Here is an 18,827-nt window from a genome sequence, read left to right as displayed (position 1 = left end):
AACGTCAACACATGTTTTGGCAGCAGCGTACATGTTTGGTGCCGGAGGAGGTTTCACTCGAACACTCCGGACAAGAATCAAAAGGCAAGAGGCTGCTGCTCTCCTCCACATCGCTCTATGTTTTCTTTATCAGCCGTGTCCAGCGGCGGGGGTGCATCCACGAGAGACTCGTCCCCCCTTCTCTGTTCCGCTGCAGTCGCCGCTCGAGCCCGTCAACCACCTTTTGCGTGTTGCGGAGGTCGTTGCCGGCCACCACGATCGTCTTAATGCGCTTGTTGTGCTTGATGGCCCGCTTGATTTCCGCCATGCCGGCCTCCGTGATGCTGTTGAAGGAGATGTCGAGCGCTTCGAGGGTGCAGCACATCGCCCCGTGGCCCTCTCGATCTTTTCGGCTGAAGAAGTTGGAGGGGCCGCGTCGCCCCCCTCCGCCACCGCGGCCCGCTTTCAGAATGAGGGCGAGCGCGTGGGCGTCGTGATCCGTCAGCGCGCAGTGCGAGCACACAAGCTCACGAATGCGATAAAGACGCGCGCCAGGCGTAAACAGCAGGGGCGCCACGTAGGTCAAGGCCAGGCTGCGCTCTGCCACGCTCTTCTTCACCGCCGCCGCCGTCTCTGCGCGTCGCAGACTTTCGTCGGGGTAGAAGCGGGTGGTGGCGGTGGCGGTGCCCGGCGGCGGGGTGACTTCGCTGCCGTTTTCATCGAAGAGCAGCGGTGGACCGTCCAACGTGACCTTGCCGAGCTGCGTGTGGCTCAAGTCCACCGCCGCGACACAGTCCACCATGGACCGGGCGGGGTCGGTGCGCTTCGTCAGAATAGCCTGGACGAGCGCCACCATCAGCGGCGGCGAGGTGACGTACGTGGCGTCGCAGCGCACCCCGCGTAGCCGGTGTTGCACCTCCTCGGCGATCGAGGGCGCCGGGAGGGTGCGACCCACGTCGGACAGCATCGCCTCCCCGGCGGCGGTGCCCCACAGCAGCACCTCCATCAAACCCTGCTTCGCATTCCCTTTCAGCTCCTCCGGTTTTCCTGGTGCGTTGGTCGACGCGAAGACATCATCGCCACTGCCGACGGCGTCTTCGGTTTTGTGGCGCCGCACGTAGGGTGCGAAGGTGACTTCGACCGTCCCAGCAGGCTCGTGGCGAGGAGAAGGCGACGCATCCGTGGTGCCATAGTGGACGGTGACGGCGGTGGTGGGGTAGACGCAGCGAGTGCTGGTGTGGCGGTAGTAGGGTGGGATGAAGGTGTCGATGGGCGCCGCAGCCACAGCGGCTTCTGCGTTCCAGTCTGTGCTATTTGCAGTGAGTTGCATGTCAACGGCTCATTACGGCTACGCTCTTGTTCTGACAAGTGTGTATCGGCGAGCTCGATGCGGAAAGAAAACAGACGCAGACCCCAAAGTGGTGTGACGTGTCAGATCGCTGAGGAGCAGCAGCGGGGATCAGACGGCAAGCGCACGCAAAAAACCTCGCGGTGGAGCAAGGAAAGCGAGCGAGGTCGGTGAAGCCGCTCGTTGCGCAGACACGCCGTCAACGCAGCAACAACTGAATGGGCGGTGCCTTGCTGGTGCACTCGACTATAAAGGAAAGAGAAAGAGCGAAGAGCGAAGGAGGATAGGCAGCGCAAGCGTAGGAGGTAAAGTACTCACGATGCGGCTTCATTTCGCGCCGCAATCCAGAGCTTCGATTCGGGAATTGGCAGATGCTGGGAAATACGCCGTCCCCCCCCCTCCTCCCAAACCATACACAGCACAAAGGCAAGCCCTCTTCAAACACATTTTTAGACTTTATGCAGAGCTGACGTGTCAGAGTTACGTGGAGCAACGAACACGCCTTAGTTGTGAAGAAAACAGACACTCAAACTCAGAAGAGCGCGAAGGAGCAGCGTACGCGGGCCACCGTTCCTCTCTCCCTCTCCCCCTTCACACAAAACGACAGGCATCTTCTACCTCTCAGAATCCGCCGTCAAGTTGACCGTCGCGTCCCCCTCCACGAGTCGGCCGCCGTCGCCTTCCTTGGTGGAGCTGCTCTTTCCAGCTACGAGGTCCTCAATGGCGCTCATGCGGCTCGGGTGAAACGGCAGTTCGAGCGAGCTGCACACCTGCTGCACCTGACGGCCGGAGGACGGTGGGTACAACACCATCACGTCCCCGTCGGCGCCCATGCGACCGGTGCGGCCCGCGCAGTGGACAAACGATGCCGCCGACGGACACGCACCATACAAGATGACATGGGTGATGCTGTTCACGTGCAGCCCCCGACTGCTGTGGAAGCTGCCGACGCCGACAATGAGTTTGCCCTCGCTCAGCTGCGAGAGGGAGCTGTTGTTCTTGACGTAGACGTCGCCGCGCTGCGCGATCACTTGATGCGACCGCACATCCGCGTACGCACCGGCGGAGGTAGAAGAAGAGGAAACACGAGAGGTGGGCGCCGTGGTGTGGTGTGCGCGCTTCTCCCCTCCCCTACTTCCTTTGCTCGTGGTGGCCTCCGTCGGGAGGGCGTGCAGCGGAGCAGCAAAACGGCGGGTCGGTGTGAGGGCACCCGGCGCTGCAACCCGAACGTCCTCCGTCACCGCAGGGGAGTTCAACAGCGCACAAACTTCTTCGATGTTGGCGTCTTCGCAGAACAGCAGCACACGCGCATCGGGACGCTGCTGGCAGATAAGCTGCAGCGACAGCACCAAACAGCGCGCCAGCGGGTACGCCTTGGTCTCCCCGAAGAAATAAAACTGGATGGTCGGGGGGATGGTGTGCTCGGCGAAGCTCGTTGTGAGTCGCACCGTGTGGTCGTTGCGGGTCCACGTGTTGAGGGTCTGCGCCGTCACGCCGTCCACCGTGGCGCTCGCCGCAACGAGCTGCGCCGGCACCTCCTCGCGCCTATTGCGAAAAAGGCGGTCGACCAAGTTGGCGCCGCTGAGGCGTTGGCGGCCGTAGAGCACCGTGGCGTGCAGTATCATGTCCGCCTCATCCAGCACCACGCAGTCCACCTTGCGCCGCAGCTTCTCCCCGACAATCGCGGGGCTCATGCGCATGATGTCCGCGATGCGCTGCGGCGTGCCCACGAGGACGTGGGGTTGGATGTTGTGCAGCTTCGCCAGCTGCGTTTCGAGCGGGATGCTCTCGATCGCCGCCTGCACCACCTGTGCCGTGCACCCACAGAAGTGCCGCAGCCACTTGTCGTACTGCAGGGCGAGCTCCTCTGTTGGCACGAACACGACAGTGTGCAGGCGGTAGTTGAGCTGATCTCGAATAACGCGATTCGCAATGGCGAGGGCGATGCCAAAGCTTTTGCCGGTGCCGGTCTCGGAGTGGGCGATGACGTGCTTGCCCTTCAGCAGCAGCGGCACAAGTGCCCCTTGCAACTCCGTCAAGCGATGAATGCGCAGTCGGTGTAAGGCGAGCACGAGTGGCACCGTCAGCCCCGCGGCCCGCGGCGACGTCTGTGCGTAGTACAGCGGGTGTGCCTCGTTCAAGTTCCCAATGGAGGCGTGGTGGGACGAGCTCAGCATCTGGGCCGCACCGAGCCTCAGCTGTATCAGCTGGTGCTGCTGCGACACCCCCCGACCCGCCGACGAGGCCGCGTTGCCGGCGTTCTTCATGTAGAAGTAACGCTGCGACACAGGGAGGTTCGCCGCGTGCTTGGCGCCGCCGTCTTGCTGGAGGTAGGCGTCGAGCAGCGTGGCGGCGGACCCGCCGTACTCGGCGCGCACCCCATTCAGGTATTTGAGAAGCCGCCGCCTGGATGGCTGCAGCATGGTTTAAAAGCGCCGCGGTGACGTAGTAAATCAACAATAATAATAATAATAATAAAAGAAGAAGAAGCGGAGCTGCAATTCAAGGACGAGAACGGCGCTGAGACTCCACAACGTAGAGGCTGTGCGCATGGGGGAGGGTGTTGATGATACCAAGGAAACGGCAGAAAAGGCGTATAGGAAGAATATAGCACAAGAAGGGAGAAGGGTTGTGAGTTCTGGGCATCCTACGCCAATAAAGAGGAGGTCTACAAGTCGTACAGACAACGCCCCTCATCTCTCGCCATTACAATGACACAATCCGCACCGACAGCATTCTCATCGTTTGACGGCGGCGACAGCTGGCCGTCTGGTAGAGAATAATCTGCCGCATTGATCCCAGCTAGGACGTGTGTCTCGCTGCACAATTGCTCCACCTTCGTCAATTCTTCTTTCAGATATCATCGTTTCACAGACTGTTAACAACAGCAACACCGACTCATAAAGCGCTGTCGAGAAAAAACTCTTGCACGTGCACGGCATGCCAAATACACAAACCGAACACTTGCAGCTGATGGATGTAGGCGAAACAGCAACACGTGCCTTGTGCAAGACGTCTCGGAAGTGATGCCCTCTTCTACCTCCGCTTCTTTTGTTTGACGGTGATGAGCAGGGGAAGCCGCACCGCAGGCACAGCGCCGCTTCACCACATGACGTTTACACGTTGATGTGCGAGGAGCTGAGAATCGGATTCATCCACAGACCGTCCCCGAGGTGGTGGACGTTCTCGATACAGGGCCCTTTGTTGACCTGCTTGATCTCCTCCGAAGACATCAGCATGATGCCGACGGCACACGCGTGCTGCTTGCCTTGTACGTAAATCCCGACCACGTCCTCCTCCTCGGCGTCTTCGGCTACTTCTCCACCCTCCGACGTCACCCCCGGGCACATCACGTTGGCGCCGGAGATGACGTACCGGCAGCCGCCGATGTCCACCTGAAAGTTCTTGCTCAGTATAAAGGGGTACTTATGCAGTAGCTTTAAGTGCGGCATATAGGGACCGTCGTGGTGATTGAAGAACAGCACCTCCGGCTGCGAACTGACAAGCGTGATGCAGTGCACTTGGCCCTGGCACCGAATGATGTAGATGTCAGATTTCTTTGGCAGGATGTCTTCCCAGTACTTCTCCAGCGCGGGGAACTGCTCGTACAGCTTCTCCCGCACCTCCTTTTGCTCCTTTTGACTGCTGCTGGCGATCTGCGCCACGTTCTCCAACGTGAACTTCTTGAAAAGATCGGCCGAGGTCATCTTAATAATGTGTCTTCGTCGTCGTCGTCGTTGAGGTGACGGTGGAGGTGGTGAAGTTATCAAGGAAGAACAAGTGCAAAACAGCAAGGGCAACTTTGCTCGATGGGGAAAGAGGTGATGTAGCTGAGACGTGCCGCGTTGTGCCACGGTGTCCCGAGCGAACGTCGAGAAAAGAGCAGGAAAAAAAGGCAAGGACTTGTTATAGACAAGTGAGAAGGAGCAGCAGCATATTCAGGAATGCGGATGCAGGTTTTATTTTTCATAGGTGTAATTTCTGCCAGTACCCAGCGGAAGCGTGGAGACAGAAAAGAATGGAGAGCCTTTTCTCCTGTACGTTGCCGCAGCACGTCTCTCGTACCTCAGGCTGGGAGTTGTGGTGGGATGAAGAGTGCCAAAGGAGATGGATAGTAATCTTTTCCACTTCTATGGGAGTCTTGATGTCGCAGCGGGCAGCCACACGAATGAGTCACGGCTTTTTTGTGGGCTTGAACTAATTCCGCGCTTTGGCGCGCTCCGCAGCGGCGTCCTCGGCCAGCAGGGCCTCCAGTTCCCTCTGCGTGTTCCGCAGCATCAGCGACGACGCGCGGGTGCTGCCGCCGCTCGCATCTGACCGCATCGACGAGTGCAGGCTGAGCGTGCGATGTGGCGAGAGGCCGCCTGGCAAAGGAGAGGCCGTGGGTGGGCTGCTGGACTGCGGCGCCGTCAGCGCAGGGTACACCGGCGGCGTCGTGATGGGCTTGGCGTACGGCGGGGCGTGGAAGGAAGAGTTTACCTTCGAGATCGACGTCGGTGCCGCCGCCGCCGCCGCTGTGAAGATTGCGGTGGGTTGACCATCACCACTGCCGCCGTTGTGGCGCACGGAGTCATCCGAGGAACTCCGGTAGGAGTCCGGCGGAGAAATGGAACTGCTGCTGGTGGGTGGGTGGAGGTCCGCATCCGGCGGCTGGCCATCGTCGTCCACCTCGGAGTGCAACTCGGCATCCTTCGGAGGGACCACGCCGGTGCGCGCGCTCGCTTTGGCTGGCGTGGAGGACGTGCTGGACGCCGTGGAGGCGCCGTGCTCACTGGCGTTGGGTGTGCGGAGGATATCCGACGAGAAGGTGGGCAGCAGCGACACCCGGGAGTTTCCGTTACTGCTGCGCACGGCGCCGGAGGTGCTGCGGTGTTGCTGCGGGCTGCCCGTCTCCGACCGCGCCTCCGGCTGCGGCGAGTTAAAGAGGGAGGGCGGCTGCGACCCGCGGTAGACGGATACGACGGGACTGCTGTCGTCGCGAGAACGGAAGAGGCTGCCGAAGCTGTAGCCCGCATCTCGTGGACTGCTCGCTGCCGCAGGGACGGCAGTTTGGGGGAGACTTCCAGCTGCGAGAGCGGGCCCCTTGAGTTTCTTTGTCGCATCGGTTAGATCAGCAAACTTGAGCGGCGAAGATGAAGTGAGGTGAGGGGGTGAGGTTGGCGAAGGCGGTGTGGCGGGGTGCTCCGATTGGGGTTGCGTATTGCGGGATACGTCCTCTCGCTTGGCTTCTACGTTTGCGATAGAAGGCGCGGACAGCGGAGGGGACATCGCTGGAGATGGAGGGGAAGGAGAGGCGGCGGCTGGAGGAGGAGCGAGGGGCACCGAGCGAAGAACATCACGCACGTCCTTCACAAACCGCTGCTGCGCGGCTGTCAGTTCTTGGATGCGTTGCTGCGTCGTTGCTGCGACGAAATCACGGGTCTGCGCCGCCGTACCGCGTGCGTACTCTCCCACCTCTCCAGCAACGGCGGCCGTGAAGCCCGAAAAGAGCGCCTGCAGCGGATCGCAAAAGTCATGGCGGAGACCGCTGTCCGAGGGCGCCGGCAACGCTGGTGGCGACGGGGCGGCAGCAGCAGTAGCAGCAACGGGAGCCGGACCAGAAGGCGAAGCAATGGCGGACACAGGCATTTGCGTTGCAGCAGGGGCGGCAGGCCACACAGGTGTGTGCTTCTCTTCATGAATGATGTAGCGGACCAAGGTGCGCCAGTCCACGCAGGGAGAGGGAAAGATGCCCTCCGCCCCCCGCCCATCGCTGTAGGGGTGCGCACGGCGACGGCGATCGCCACGCCGGGCTTCTTCCCAGACAAACTCCGCTTCTGCGTTCATCGTGCTGTCGTCGGTGAGGGACGTCGCCGTGTCGGAGACGGTATCCGACTCGGCCAGCGTAGAAGACGCCTTTTGCCTACCCGGACGCACCCCACCTGGTATGCTGTGCGCTCCTGATCGGCGCCGACGGTGCCTGTGCGTCGGACAGCGCAGGGCCTCACGTGCATCCTGCGGCCGCTGCACCGCGTTGGGCGGCATGGAAGACGCTGCCGGGCAGCGCAACTGCGCGCTCTCCGCGAAGGCCTTCTCCATCTTCTCCACGAGCAGGGAGGTGCGCTCGCGTTCCTGCTTGAGCTGTCGCTCCTGCATCTTGACGGTCGTCTCCAGCTGCACCAATGCAGTCCGCAAGTTCGCCGTGCCCAACGACAGCGTATCTCGCTCACCGACCAGCGTCTGCACCTCTCTCTCCAGCGCCCGACATCGAGACTCGAAGTGGTCCAGCTGCCGCGCCGAGACTCGCTTTGCAACCTGCGACGACTGCAGCTCCAACAGCTTCTCTTTGAGAATGTTCTGCGACCACAACGCGAATTGCAGACAGGCCTGCAGCACCTCGACGAGCTGCAGAAGGTCTGCGTCGTTGTGCTCGCGTATTTCCGTTAAGGACACGTCGCAGTCGGCGAGACCGGCGATGAGGTTGGCCATCAACGGGAGGTCCGGTGACTCGTGGCGCAGCTCGGGGATGCACACGTGCCGGACGTGTGCCCAGGGCAACGGGCGGTGCACCGAGGTCACGTACCGGTATTGGCAGAGGTCGTGCACAACGGAGGTCATTTCAGAAGAACCGAACGTTGCTGTTTGAAAATACAAAAAGCAGATCTATCTGTTCTGGTGCTCTGCTGTGGTGCACCAAGTCTATGGTATTTGAGTATCGATGCACGCGTGTGTGCGTGCTTGGAGGTGCGTGCAGGCGAGGCCGCCGCTCAGCTTTTCGTGTGTTTTTCTTTATCGCACTGCGGACGAGAAGGGGGTTGAGAAAGGGCTGAGGGTGTAAAGCACATAACTGAAGGTCGAGCGTGCGAGCGCAGATGGAGCTACGCCACGACGAGAAAGGAGAGAAAGAAGATGGCTGCATCACGACTCGCGTTCGTGCATGTCTTTTGAGCAAGACCAACGAGTGCCAGTTATGCCGCAGCGAATAGAAAAGCCTCGACGTGACTGTCCCTTTGGCTAAAGATGCAGAAAGGTAAAACCAGTGTTGTGTACAGCACGGAACGCACGTTGCTGCGTGCGAAAACGTCTCTCTTCCAAAAAAAAAGATCGGCAGAACATCGTGCGACACGGTCAGCCGCCGACCAACACAGAAGTCAAGCTGCAAAAGTAGTTGAGGCTCGTTCGTGCGGCGACGCAATGACTGCTGAGTGTACTTGCGGACGCAGCTGTAGAACACAGTCGGGACTGCGGCAACCTTTGCTGCGCCGAACAAGAAAGCAATTTGAGATGCTTTGAGGCGTCACTTCTGCTGCTGATCCTTCTTGAAAACGTTCGCGGTGGCAGCCACGCCCTTGCCCACTACCTGGAAGCCCTTCGCCATCACCTTACCGGCGCCTTCAATGCCCGCCAAAATCTGCGGCTGGTTCGCCTTCTCCGTGTTGTACGCCTGCTCATTCGGCAGCAACGACTGCCGCACCTCCTGCGCCGTGACGGTGCCGTTGAGAGGAAATCGAGTGGCGGCGCTGATCCCCGGCAGAAGCTCCCCGAGCCGTCGCTGCCACACCGGCACTCCGTTGTTGCACTGCTTTTCAAACTCGTCGATGCAGTCACGCCAGAGTTGGAAGTCGCGTGCACCGCCGCGGTAGGCGGTAGAGATGGCGGTGCCAACGCTGGACTGCATCAGCATCCCTGCCCGGGTGACGGTCGTGCCGACGACGCTGCGCACCACGGTGCTCTGCAGCACGGCGTTGAGTTTGGGGATCATGCTGAGGGTGTACTCCATGCAGGACATGAAGTTGTCGCCCTCCGCCTTCTTGCCCTGCCGCTGGCTCTCGACCTGGGCCTTCCAAAATGAAATGAGGTCGACGTTCTTCAGGCGGTCTTCGACCTCGCCCATAAACGCAGCGAGCAGCCGTTCAATTCCCTGCTGCAGCGACTTGGAGAACAGCTTCGCACAATCCGCCATCAGCTTGGGCGAGCCCATGGCCTGCGTCTTCTCCCGCTCGTACTGACACTGCCAGTGCAGCATGTACTGCTGCTCCGCACACGACACCAGCACCGGCATCATGGAGCAGCTCGTGACGAAGACGGCCAGCTGCACAACGGAGCGGCTGCCCAAGGTCATGAGCTGACCGAACATCGACTCCGCCATCGTGCGGAAGAGCAGCGTGAGGTACTTGAGGAGCATCTCGTCCACGTTGTTCAGCTCCGACGGCATCACCACCGTCGACGGGTCCGTGATGATAGTGGTGTAGCACTGCCCCAGGAACTTAAGTACGCAGTCGCCCGTCAGCGGCACAACGTTGCTGTACGGGAGTGTCACCACACCGGAGGTGTACGCGGGCGGGATCGGCAGCTCCAGCGAGACGCAGCGGTGGAAGTGGAAGCGAGCAACCTTGTCTTCGAACTGCGTCGCGTCGGTGGCCGTCGCGGGGTTGAAGGCGTCACTGCTGATGAGCAGCATACACTCCACGCAGGCCTGCTGCAACCACGAGCTGATCAGCTCGTCGCTGCACGTCTCCATCGCGCGGGAGAGCGGCAGGTTGCTCACCTCCACGCACTTCACGTTGTCCGCCGCACACCGGATCAGCGACTGCAGCACGAGCACTTCCTGCACCGCTTCGTCCGTTTTGTTGGGGTCCGACAGCAGCACCTTCAGCACGTGGAGAGCGTGCTCCGCCACCTTGCTCGACAGCACCGCCCACAGCTGAATGATTTCCGCACTGGAGCGTAGGTGCGGTGAGGTGGCGCAGTACACGATGTCCTCGATCAAGATAAAGCCCAGCGCCGTGGCGCAGTACTGCGTGAACTTACGCAGCACCTCCGCAGGCGGCAGGTCGGTCAGCACCATCGGTGCCTCGAGGAGGTCCGCGCGCGCCTGCTGCCACCTTCCCTCCCCGTAGTACTTGTCCAGGTACTCCTCGCGGTGCAGCTCGATAAAAACGGCTTGGATGCCCGCCCCGTTCGACACGGCGGTGATCGCGTCGGCCTCCGCAAACGGAGCGGCCCGCAGCTGCGCCGGGACGAAGTCCTCCTTCAACCACCATTGCTCACTCGCGTCTGCCATCTCAATGTGCGAGGATAGGTAGCCCGCCGCTGTCGTGCCCTTCCAGTTCATGGCGGCCTGGCCTATCGGGTACGCCTTGTCGCGCAGCACCCGCAGCCAGCTGTTCAGCTGCTGCACGGCGTAGCTGAACACGTCCTGCGACAGGGCAGGCACACGTACGTGCAGTATGTATTCGCCGATGGCGTACTCGCTGAGGGGGGCGGCGAGCCGAATTAACTCGCGCAGTGTCGTGACGGCGCCGACAAGTTGCTGACGGTCCGTCTGAGACTCTGCCGTCTCTAAATATTCGGCAACCGCAATGGACTTGGACAGCAGCCCGCGTACCTGCTGCAGGTTGTCGCGCGTGTTTCGCGACAGCAAAAGGTTCGAGGTGACCTTCTTCATGTTTACGACGGCGGTGCGCACCAGCGTTGTGGCGCCGCTCAGCTCCTCGCCGACGAGTTCGGCGTCCCGCTCGGAGATGTCAACGCACTGCTGCGCGGCGTGGAGCAGCGCCGGGTAGTGGTGCTCGCACAGCGCCTCCACCTGACCCTCGTTTTCGGTTATGAATACGCCTAAGTCGCGCAGGAGGTCCTCCTCCTCCCGCCGCATGTACGCATTCTTCAAGGTCGTGTAGTCGGCGAATTCGCCGTCCACGAGGGAGGTGATGGCGATGTAGCGGGAGGGCGCCATGCTCAGCACCGCGTCGGTGCCTTTCTTCTTCTTCGCCGCATCGCCCTGCAGCGCCGCACCGCGAGCCGCAGCGGCCGCCATCGACAGCGCGACGGACGGGCTTGCGTTGTCGGCGTCGTCGCTGTCCGACGATCCCCCCGACTGCGAGTCTTCGTCCTCATCGCCCGTGGCGCGGTTGCTGAGGGAGCCGCCGCCGCGCTCCTGTTGTGCTAGGAAGGCGGCGGTGCGCTGCGCGCTCTCCACGATGTACATGACGCGCTCCTCGATCTCTTCCGCGTCTGCCGCGGAGGCCGTTGTCAGCGTGACGCTGCTGAACTCGTTGAGCGCCGCATCGGTCGTCTCCTTGTAGGACTTCGGTGTTGTGCTGATGCTGATGGCCCGAGCGTCGAGGCAGGTCAGCGTCACTTTACTCAGCTCCGCCGTGACGGAGAGCTGCCGGTTGGTCCACACCGCGTACAGCTTGAAGCCCTTCACTTTAATCATGTAGGTGTAGTACTTGGTGCAGAAGAGTAGCACGAACTTCCGTGTGCCATCGCGGTCGAGCGCGACTGGATCGGCGGTGGAGAAGAGAATGCGCGGGGTATCGCAGTGGTCACGCAGCACCTGGTAGATACGGCGATCGTTCTTCGTGGGCTCTGCGTCGTCCATGGCGAAGTTAAAGACTCCACGGTTGTTGGCTACGATGTAGAGGAGAGGAAGAAGAAGCAGAGGCAGCGGCTAAACGTAGCTGAGAAAACGCAATGAAAGAGAACACCCAAATGGGGAAAGCAAAGAAAAGAAAGCAGCCTCGTAGCTGAGAGTGAAATTCAGGTGGAGAGAAACAACGTGTATCGCTTCAAGACCGCGGTGTGGTTTGTCGGTGACATCCACCCGGCTCTGCGCACGTGGGCTTGCCGATGAAGAATCCAGCTATTGAAAACAACGACGGTTGCGACGGCGACGGTGCAAAAGCGGAAGTACAAGAATAAGGTAGAAATTGAAATAAAACAACAGAGAACAAAGAGTGGGGGGGGGGGAAGGGGAGAAGCGGTCATACACTTTCATAAGTATTTATTTGTTGCATTGACGTGCATTACCACCAGCCGAACCGCAACGCAGCGTTGCTCTGCGCCTACTCGCTCGATAAGGTCATCTGGTTCTGTTCTACCGCCCGTACGACTCACACTCCCTCACTCACAATCCTGTTGGAGCCGAGAGAGGAGAATCGCACCTTAGTCGACTAAGGTGCATTACAATTGTCTGATTTCCTTGACGATCATTTTTCTTTGGTTTTCTCTGAGAAAGTCAGCAAGAAGTTGGACTAGAAAAAAAAGGATAGTGTTTGCAAAAACTAACAAACACACAAACAGGCGCGTTGCATCCGCCACTGCGAACCCACGCACTTTATCACACGTTCCAGAAGGAGGAGAGCGCAGAAGAGCAGGGGGGCGTGGTGAGGGGGAAGACGTGGGGCAAACATAAACACGCACACGCACATGTGAAACACACACGGGCGAGCAATTGAGATAGACTTCTACGTTTTTCTTGCTGTACCCGTGAAGGCACAGCGGCAAAAACAAAAATAAATCATTGACAATACAGAAAACAATGAAGATATGTAAACGAGGAATAATGGATAGGAACATGCAGCGAAAACTCCCACTTTGGACAATACTTCGCGGTTCTCCCTGTTTCTTTCTTTTCTCTTTCTCTCTCCTGCTGTCTTTGCACCCCTGCGGGCACCGACGGCAGCAGTTGAATCGCTCTTCTATATCTAAAACCGCGGTCGGGATGGAAACAAGAAATAATCTACGCTTTTTTATTTTTAGAAATCAAAGGAAAGGGGCAACCCCGCAGCGACCTTCACGTTCACGCCCCGTTTACGGTTGCGGGGTTGCCGGGGACGATGTTGCCAGCACCGCCTGACTGGAACCTCACAGCCTCTCTTTCCGTTTGCGGCTGCGGCTGAGACAGAGACGGAGGCGGTGGGGTGGTAGCATTTGTGTTGACGAGGGTTTGCGTTGGAGTTGGTGATGGGGCGGGCTGCACCAGCTGCGAGCCTTGAACCTGTGCTATGGGCGGACCTTGCAGTGGAGCTTGCGGCGGCGGAGGACCAGCTGAGGGATCGGGGTAGTACTGGGCTGCATATCTATTAAAAGGCTCCTGCTGACGCACCGGCGTGGGATCGCTCCAGTGGTTTGGAGGAGTGGGCTGAGGTCGTTGGAACGCTAAGGGTCGCTGTGGGTCTGGCTGCGTTGCGGCCGTCTGCTTCGGGTGCTTCGTGCTCTTTTTCGTTTTCTTCTGTTTTTGCGGTCCGACGCAGCAGGGGAAGAGGCAGCTGAACAGGCGGCCCCAGCAGTCACAGCAGCCATCGCAGCCCTCACAGCCGCAGCAGCTGACATCGCCGTCGCTGCCCACGTCGCCTGGGGGCGGCATGTCGCTGGCCATCAGGTGCGGCGGCGGCGGGAACTCGACCACGGACTCGCCGTCCTCTGCGTAGACAGGCGCCGGTGGTGGCAACGGTGGAGACGGCACCTGCGCCTCGCCTTCCGCTTCCACGAAACGGCCAGTGTCCATTTCTTCTTCTTCTGGGGGTGTCGCCGCCTTGCCGCCGCGTGGCTTTCCGCGCTCCTTCGCCTTCCCTTTGTCCTTCGCTTTGTCCTTCGCTTTCTCTGGTCGAAGCCCTTTTCCCCGCTCCTCCTCCCCGGCGGCCTCCTCCGCAGGGTCGAGCACCTGCACGGAGCGTCGTCGCGGCGACACACGCCGGTTATTGTTGTCTTCCGCATCGTCGTCGTAGGGCTCGTAGAGCTCCCGCCCAGTTCGTGGCCGACCCGGCGTGACGGTGCCGGAGGGAAGCGGCAGGGCTGCCCCGGCTGCCGGTGACTGCCGGTCTGTCGCCTCCGCTGGTGGGGACACCGCGTAGGTCGTCTCCGGTGGTCGGTACTCCGAGCACAGCAGCGTCTTGAACTCGTGCTGCGAGAGCGGCACCACGCTGTTCGAGGCGTACCACGCGGCAGGCGGTCCGTCCTTCATTTTTTGGCTTTCGACAGGGGCGACGCCGCCGCCGCTGCTGCCCGAACGGCCTGCGCCACACGGCCAGTTCGCGGTCGCCCACGGCTGCTGCTGCTGTCCTGCGCTGCGTGGGTTAAACTGCTGAAGAGGGGCCACGGCGAACTCCTGTCGGTGAGTGGCCGGCGTTGGCGGTGGCGGCAGGAGCTGCCGCGGTGGCGCGTCCTCCACCGGTGGCGGCAGCAGCACCGACGGGCGAGAGACGGAGTTGGCATGGGACGGTGTGCTGCTGCTGCGCCGCTCCTGAGATGGCGCAGGCGTAGCCTTTCTTGGGCTGCGCTGGCTTTTGATCGGTGTAGCGTGGCGGCTGTCTTCTTTCTTTTCCTCATCGTCGTCCGCTTCATCTTCGTCTGAGTCGGAGTGGGCGGTAAGAGCGTGATTGCGCGGTTGACTGCGTCGCCGATGCACCTTGACCTTCACCCGGCGTCGCGGGAACTCAATGCGAATGATGTGCTCACCGCCACCACTGCTACTGAAGGCGTTGGGTGGGTGGTGCTCCTCCGCCGGCGCACTCTTCTCCGCTGCGGACAGACTTGTTTCTCCGACGGCGTTGTGCTGCGGCGGTTCCTGCGCCGGCGCAGAGGTCGTTGGCGCCGTCGGCGGAGGAGCTCGTTTCTCTTCTGTGGTGTCAGCCTCGATGGTCAGCGCCGGCGCGGCGTCGTCTTCCTCCCTCCTCTTCTCCACCGTCGCTTCCAGCGCATCGATATGCGACGTGGCGTCCGTGTGCTGCGTGGGCGTGTCGGCTAATGATAGCATCCGCTGGTGATCGTCTCTAGCGGGGAAGCGCTCTAAGGAGGGGCCGCTGCTGAGAGCAGAGGTGGTGCATGGGGGACTTTTTTCATTCGCAGTAGACATCGCCGCGGGCGGCTTACTAGGTGCGTTGCACACGCGACTGGCGGACGGCGTCGATGCGTTCTCCTCCGCTGGGCTGTAGGAGCGCAGGTACGCCAGGGCCCCCGCATCGGTCGGCGCATTCTTCTCGGCGACGACGGGTGGTGGAGGACCAGCGATGGCCTTCGTTGCGGAGGCGGTGCGTGTGAGGTAGTCCTCCAGTGACGGGTACGTGTCCTGTAGGTCGACGAGGCGCTGCATCTGGCGGAGGGCCTCGTCCTCGGTGGTGAAGCGGTGTGGCAACGAGGAGCGGCGCTGCACCTCCGCCGCGAAGCTTTTCTTCTGCCGCAGCAGCTGCAGTTCCTTCTCCTTCAACTCGGTTTCCTTCTCTAAAATGGCGCGACAGGCAGCGGCGGCGGCGATTTCCTCGTCCTGCGCTGCGCTGCCGGGTCGCTGCGCCACGCGCACCAGCGCCGTCTGTAGGCTCTTTGGAAGCGACGGCTTGCGTTTGTGTTGCCGTGCGGCGTGGCGGTGACTGCGGTGGTGAGAGGAGGAGACTGTGCTGGTGTGGCTGTCCGTGTCTGAGGAGGCGGAGGAAGAAGGAGAGGTGGTGGTGGTGGTGGTCTCGCTGGTGGAGCTGTTGGTGCCGGAGCGGGAGGACGTGTCCGCTGTGGACGCGCCGTCGTCGTCGCCGCTGCTGCTGCTGCTGCTGCTCGTCGAGCTACGAGACGGTGAGGAAGAGGCCGAAAATGAAGCCGCTGATCGCCCGCGCCGTCTGACAGGGTGGTGCTTCGAGGCCGCACGCTTCGGCCGCTTTTTGACACTTTCCACGTCTTGACTTGACTCGGACGGAATCGGAGGCGGCGGCGGCGGAGGAGGCGGAGGCGGCGGTGGTGGTGGGGCTCGCCGGTGCGACGCTCGTGAAGGGAGGTCGCCATTGAAGTACGACTTCGAGGGTGGATCGTAGTTCGCACTGTACGCGTCCCGGCTGGGACGTCGGTAGTACGAGTCGTAGCTGTTCCGACGGCTTTGATTGCGCCAGCGGTCGATGTCGGCGTCTAAGTCCATTTGAACGAGTCCAATATCTAAGAATCAAAAAAAAAGGAAAATGAGGGAGATAATCAACGCATCAACACTTTCTAGGGGAGTAAAGGCAGGCCAAAGCGACTTGATGTACTTGTATTTCAGAGAGTGCCTGAATGTGCTCGGTGTGTGGCGTATATGTGAGCTTCCAAGAATACACAGAATAAGAGCAGTCCTTTTTTGAGTTGTTGACGGTGATGAAGAGCGATGCCTCTCACACGTGTGTGCGGCGCGACGGTGTCCGGGAGTTGAGACGCCCCTTCGCAGTTGTGTTTGTGTGAGCAAGGAAATACCGCTGCTTACAGCGTACATGAGCAACACAATAAAGTAATGGAGTTGAAAAGGGTTTTAAAAGGAGCAAGATAAAACCAGAACATGAACTGCAGGACATTGAAAAAAAAAAAACAGAGTCGCTTCTACCAAGGCATCCCACTTCCTGTTTCTATGCGAAATGCTCCTTTGGTGGAAGCAGGGGATAACAAAACCGTCGGTGCAAAGCCTTCACGTAGTAAAGTGGCCCATTGCTGCAGGGAAAGCAGCGCACAAAGGTAAAGCTCAGCGCCCGCTGAACTGCCTGGCACAGCAGCTACTCACAACAACAGAGACTGTACTCTCTTCGCACAGATTTGATTGCACTCCATTAAAATACAAATAATCAACATACGTCGCAGACATGGCGGAGACCTGTAAGTTTTAATTAATGGTCTAACGGCCTCGACTTTCCTTTTAGAAAGCTGTTTTTCTACATCAGACAACCATGACGCTTCGGATATCGGAGGAGGCTCATCAGTTACTACAACGTAGATTGCGCAAAAACCAGCGCATCTCTACCAATACACGGGAAGTACGGGCTGAAGCAAGTAAAGGGTGTTAGTTTCTACAGCCTTCAGTAATCTTGTTGTATATGAGTACTTCGTTCTTCTAAATGGCACCCTCCCTCCCCCTTCCCTCAGACAGACGCGATGAAAACCACGTCTGTGTCTTTTCTCGGAGCATTCTCACCTTCTACCGCTTTCACATGCACAAAACAGCGCATCAACGGGAATCCAAGTTGTATGCATTACAGCAACAACGGTGTCGTGGAGACAGGATCCATCGCACCCTCCAACGACACGCAGAGAGTCAGAACGGCTTTCGCCCACTTTATCTCTCGCGCCTCTACACCGCGTCTACGGTGTTCCTCCCTTCACTGTGATCAGGAATCGAACAGTCCTTCCCGCATACCCGTACACACACGGGGAGAGAATCTCGTCGGCCAACAACGTTGAAGGCATCTAGCGCCTCCACTCAAAGGACAACCTTTTTTGATTCTAACGGTGGTCAGCGAAAAAGGTTCATCTAGCTGTGCTGAAGACGATCTCAGTAAACGGCCATGGAGAACAACTGCCACTTAGGCGGCGGTGTCCGGCTCCATCCAGATGCGCGCGCGAAAGGTCTTGTACAAATCCCGCACGAGCGTCCGGAAGTCCAGGCGGTGCATCGACTGGTAGTAGAACGTCAGCTTGCGGCGATCGAACTGGTACTCGGCATCCACGATGCGCATCGGCAGCCCGCTCTCCTGCACCTTCTCCTGCGCCACCTCGACCGCACGCGTCTCCAGCTCCGTCTGCACCCCCTGCAGCTGCGTGACCTCCAAAACACTCGCCACTCTCAGCACTTTGCCGACGCCTTTGTCGCGATTCTCGCCGAGGTGCTGCGCCTCCGCGCCGGTCCACGTGTGCGTGACGAGGCCTATGTCTTCCCCCCGATCACCACCGACGACGACGTGCTCGCCTGGGGCGACGTAGCAGGGCGACTCGTACTGCAGCATCCGCTTGCGCTTAAACTCCACCAGCACCTGGCAAGGGCCGTTGTAGTCGTCTGGCGGGGTAGCCGGCACTTTGACCGCGTCCGGGTTGGGCCGCTTGCGCCGCTCCGCCTCCTCCTCCGGGTTGAACGGCGGCATCGAAGTGCCTTTGCTGACGACCTCGTCTAGCAAGTTATCGTAGTTCAGCTGGCCGCGGCTGATGGGCGGGGAGGCCATGGCGGGCGAACCAGCGAAGTTGTCGTCGGACATGTACATGTGACGCGGCGGGGTGATCATCGCGTCGACGTGGGCGGAGGAAGGCAGGCCGCCCTCGTCGCCCAGGCGCTCCTGCAGCTGCCGCAGCTGCGCAATGAATGAGGCGTGGCTGGCTTGCAGGTTGGACGACGACTGGCGGTACCACCAATCCACCGCCCCCTGTATTTCCTCGACGTCCTGCACGAGAAGGGAGGTGTTCATCGCCGCGAAGGAATGGGTGTGCGAAGAAAACGAAGAAGACTACGCTCCGTAAAGTAAGACGCCTAAGTCTACCGAGTTGAAGGACAGCGGCAATGTGCGAGTCGGAAAAAAGAAAGATCTACGGTGAAGAGACGCTGCAGCACACACCAAATGTGTAGAAGAGAAATAATCAACGGAAAGCACAAAGCAAAATAAAGAATCTAAAGGCAGAATTGGAGTGCGCGTCTCACAGCACTAAAGCAGGCGATCTTTGTGCGCCAGAGGAGAAGGTCAGGAATAGGGGGGACAGTCAAGACGGAAGGTGGGTTGGCGCGTGAGCGAAAGAGTGTGTCATCACACTTCGATGCGCCGCTGTTGTGTTGGGTGATCACCACGATACGGGCAACGCATGACATGAAAACGAAGATTGTTTGCCGAGTCTTTCTGAGCGTGAAGCATTCGCGGCCACACGTAAGATAGGCAACGGTCGGGAGAACGAGCAGTAATACTCCTCTTGTACGGTATTTTTGGTACGGCTTGTCGAGGGCTAGCATAGACGAAATCCGCAAAGGAAAGGAAAC

General features: G+C 59.9%; 7 protein-coding genes across 11 annotated transcripts; all 7 read right to left on the bottom strand.

Annotated features, from left to right (window-relative positions):
• Positions 1-115: 115 nt before the first annotated feature.
• Positions 116-1,575, bottom strand: ABB37_07295 (hypothetical protein; the record flags this gene model as incomplete). 2 transcript variants are annotated; one of them, XM_015805871.1, is made up of 1 exon in its annotated part: positions 116-1,575. In XM_015805871.1, exon 1 carries the CDS (start codon positions 1,307-1,309, stop codon positions 116-118), a length of 1,194 nt encoding a protein of 397 aa, XP_015655348.1. In that variant the 5' UTR covers positions 1,310-1,575. The 2 variants fall into 2 exon arrangements, with proteins under 2 accessions (XP_015655348.1, XP_015655349.1); XM_015805872.1 differs by having other exon boundaries at positions 116-1,570.
• Positions 1,576-1,941: 366 nt separating this feature from the next.
• ABB37_07294 (putative DEAD-boc ATP-dependent (RNA) helicase) lies at positions 1,942-3,871 on the bottom strand (the record flags this gene model as incomplete). The annotated part of the gene is made up of 1 exon (XM_015805870.1): positions 1,942-3,871. The coding sequence occupies exon 1, from the start codon at positions 3,748-3,750 to the stop codon at positions 1,942-1,944; it is 1,809 nt and encodes a 602-aa protein (XP_015655347.1). The 5' UTR covers positions 3,751-3,871.
• A 572-nt stretch (positions 3,872-4,443) lies between these two features.
• On the bottom strand, positions 4,444-5,159 carry ABB37_07293 (hypothetical protein; the record flags this gene model as incomplete). Of its 2 annotated transcripts, none has more annotated exons than XM_015805868.1 (1): positions 4,444-5,159. In XM_015805868.1, the coding sequence occupies exon 1, from the start codon at positions 5,032-5,034 to the stop codon at positions 4,444-4,446; it is 591 nt and encodes a 196-aa protein (XP_015655345.1). In that variant the 5' UTR covers positions 5,035-5,159. The 2 variants fall into 2 exon arrangements, with proteins under 2 accessions (XP_015655345.1, XP_015655346.1); XM_015805869.1 differs by having other exon boundaries at positions 4,444-5,129.
• Positions 5,160-5,524: 365 nt separating this feature from the next.
• Positions 5,525-8,105, bottom strand: ABB37_07292 (hypothetical protein; the record flags this gene model as incomplete). Of its 2 annotated transcripts, none has more annotated exons than XM_015805866.1 (1): positions 5,525-8,105. In XM_015805866.1, exon 1 carries the CDS (start codon positions 7,922-7,924, stop codon positions 5,525-5,527), a length of 2,400 nt encoding a protein of 799 aa, XP_015655343.1. In that variant the 5' UTR covers positions 7,925-8,105. The 2 variants fall into 2 exon arrangements, with proteins under 2 accessions (XP_015655343.1, XP_015655344.1); XM_015805867.1 differs by having other exon boundaries at positions 5,525-8,079.
• A 498-nt stretch (positions 8,106-8,603) lies between these two features.
• On the bottom strand, positions 8,604-11,953 carry ABB37_07291 (hypothetical protein; the record flags this gene model as incomplete). Its single annotated transcript, XM_015805865.1, has 1 exon — positions 8,604-11,953. The coding sequence occupies exon 1, from the start codon at positions 11,688-11,690 to the stop codon at positions 8,604-8,606; it is 3,087 nt and encodes a 1,028-aa protein (XP_015655342.1). The 5' UTR covers positions 11,691-11,953.
• A 937-nt stretch (positions 11,954-12,890) lies between these two features.
• ABB37_07290 (hypothetical protein) lies at positions 12,891-16,304 on the bottom strand (the record flags this gene model as incomplete). 2 transcript variants are annotated; one of them, XM_015805863.1, is made up of 1 exon in its annotated part: positions 12,891-16,304. In XM_015805863.1, the coding sequence occupies exon 1, from the start codon at positions 15,987-15,989 to the stop codon at positions 12,891-12,893; it is 3,099 nt and encodes a 1,032-aa protein (XP_015655340.1). In that variant the 5' UTR covers positions 15,990-16,304. The 2 variants fall into 2 exon arrangements, with proteins under 2 accessions (XP_015655340.1, XP_015655341.1); XM_015805864.1 differs by having other exon boundaries at positions 12,891-16,301.
• Positions 16,305-17,394: 1,090 nt separating this feature from the next.
• On the bottom strand, positions 17,395-18,517 carry ABB37_07289 (putative cell cycle sequence binding phosphoprotein (RBP45); the record flags this gene model as incomplete). Its single annotated transcript, XM_015805862.1, has 1 exon — positions 17,395-18,517. The coding sequence occupies exon 1, from the start codon at positions 18,265-18,267 to the stop codon at positions 17,395-17,397; it is 873 nt and encodes a 290-aa protein (XP_015655339.1). The 5' UTR covers positions 18,268-18,517.
• Between the last annotated feature and the right edge of the window lie 310 nt (positions 18,518-18,827).

Source organism: Leptomonas pyrrhocoris (assembly GCF_001293395.1).
Source record: "Leptomonas pyrrhocoris isolate H10 chromosome Unknown, whole genome shotgun sequence".
NCBI classification, from domain to species: domain Eukaryota; phylum Euglenozoa; class Kinetoplastea; order Trypanosomatida; family Trypanosomatidae; genus Leptomonas; species Leptomonas pyrrhocoris.
This window is presented reverse-complemented; position numbering and strand designations above follow the sequence as displayed.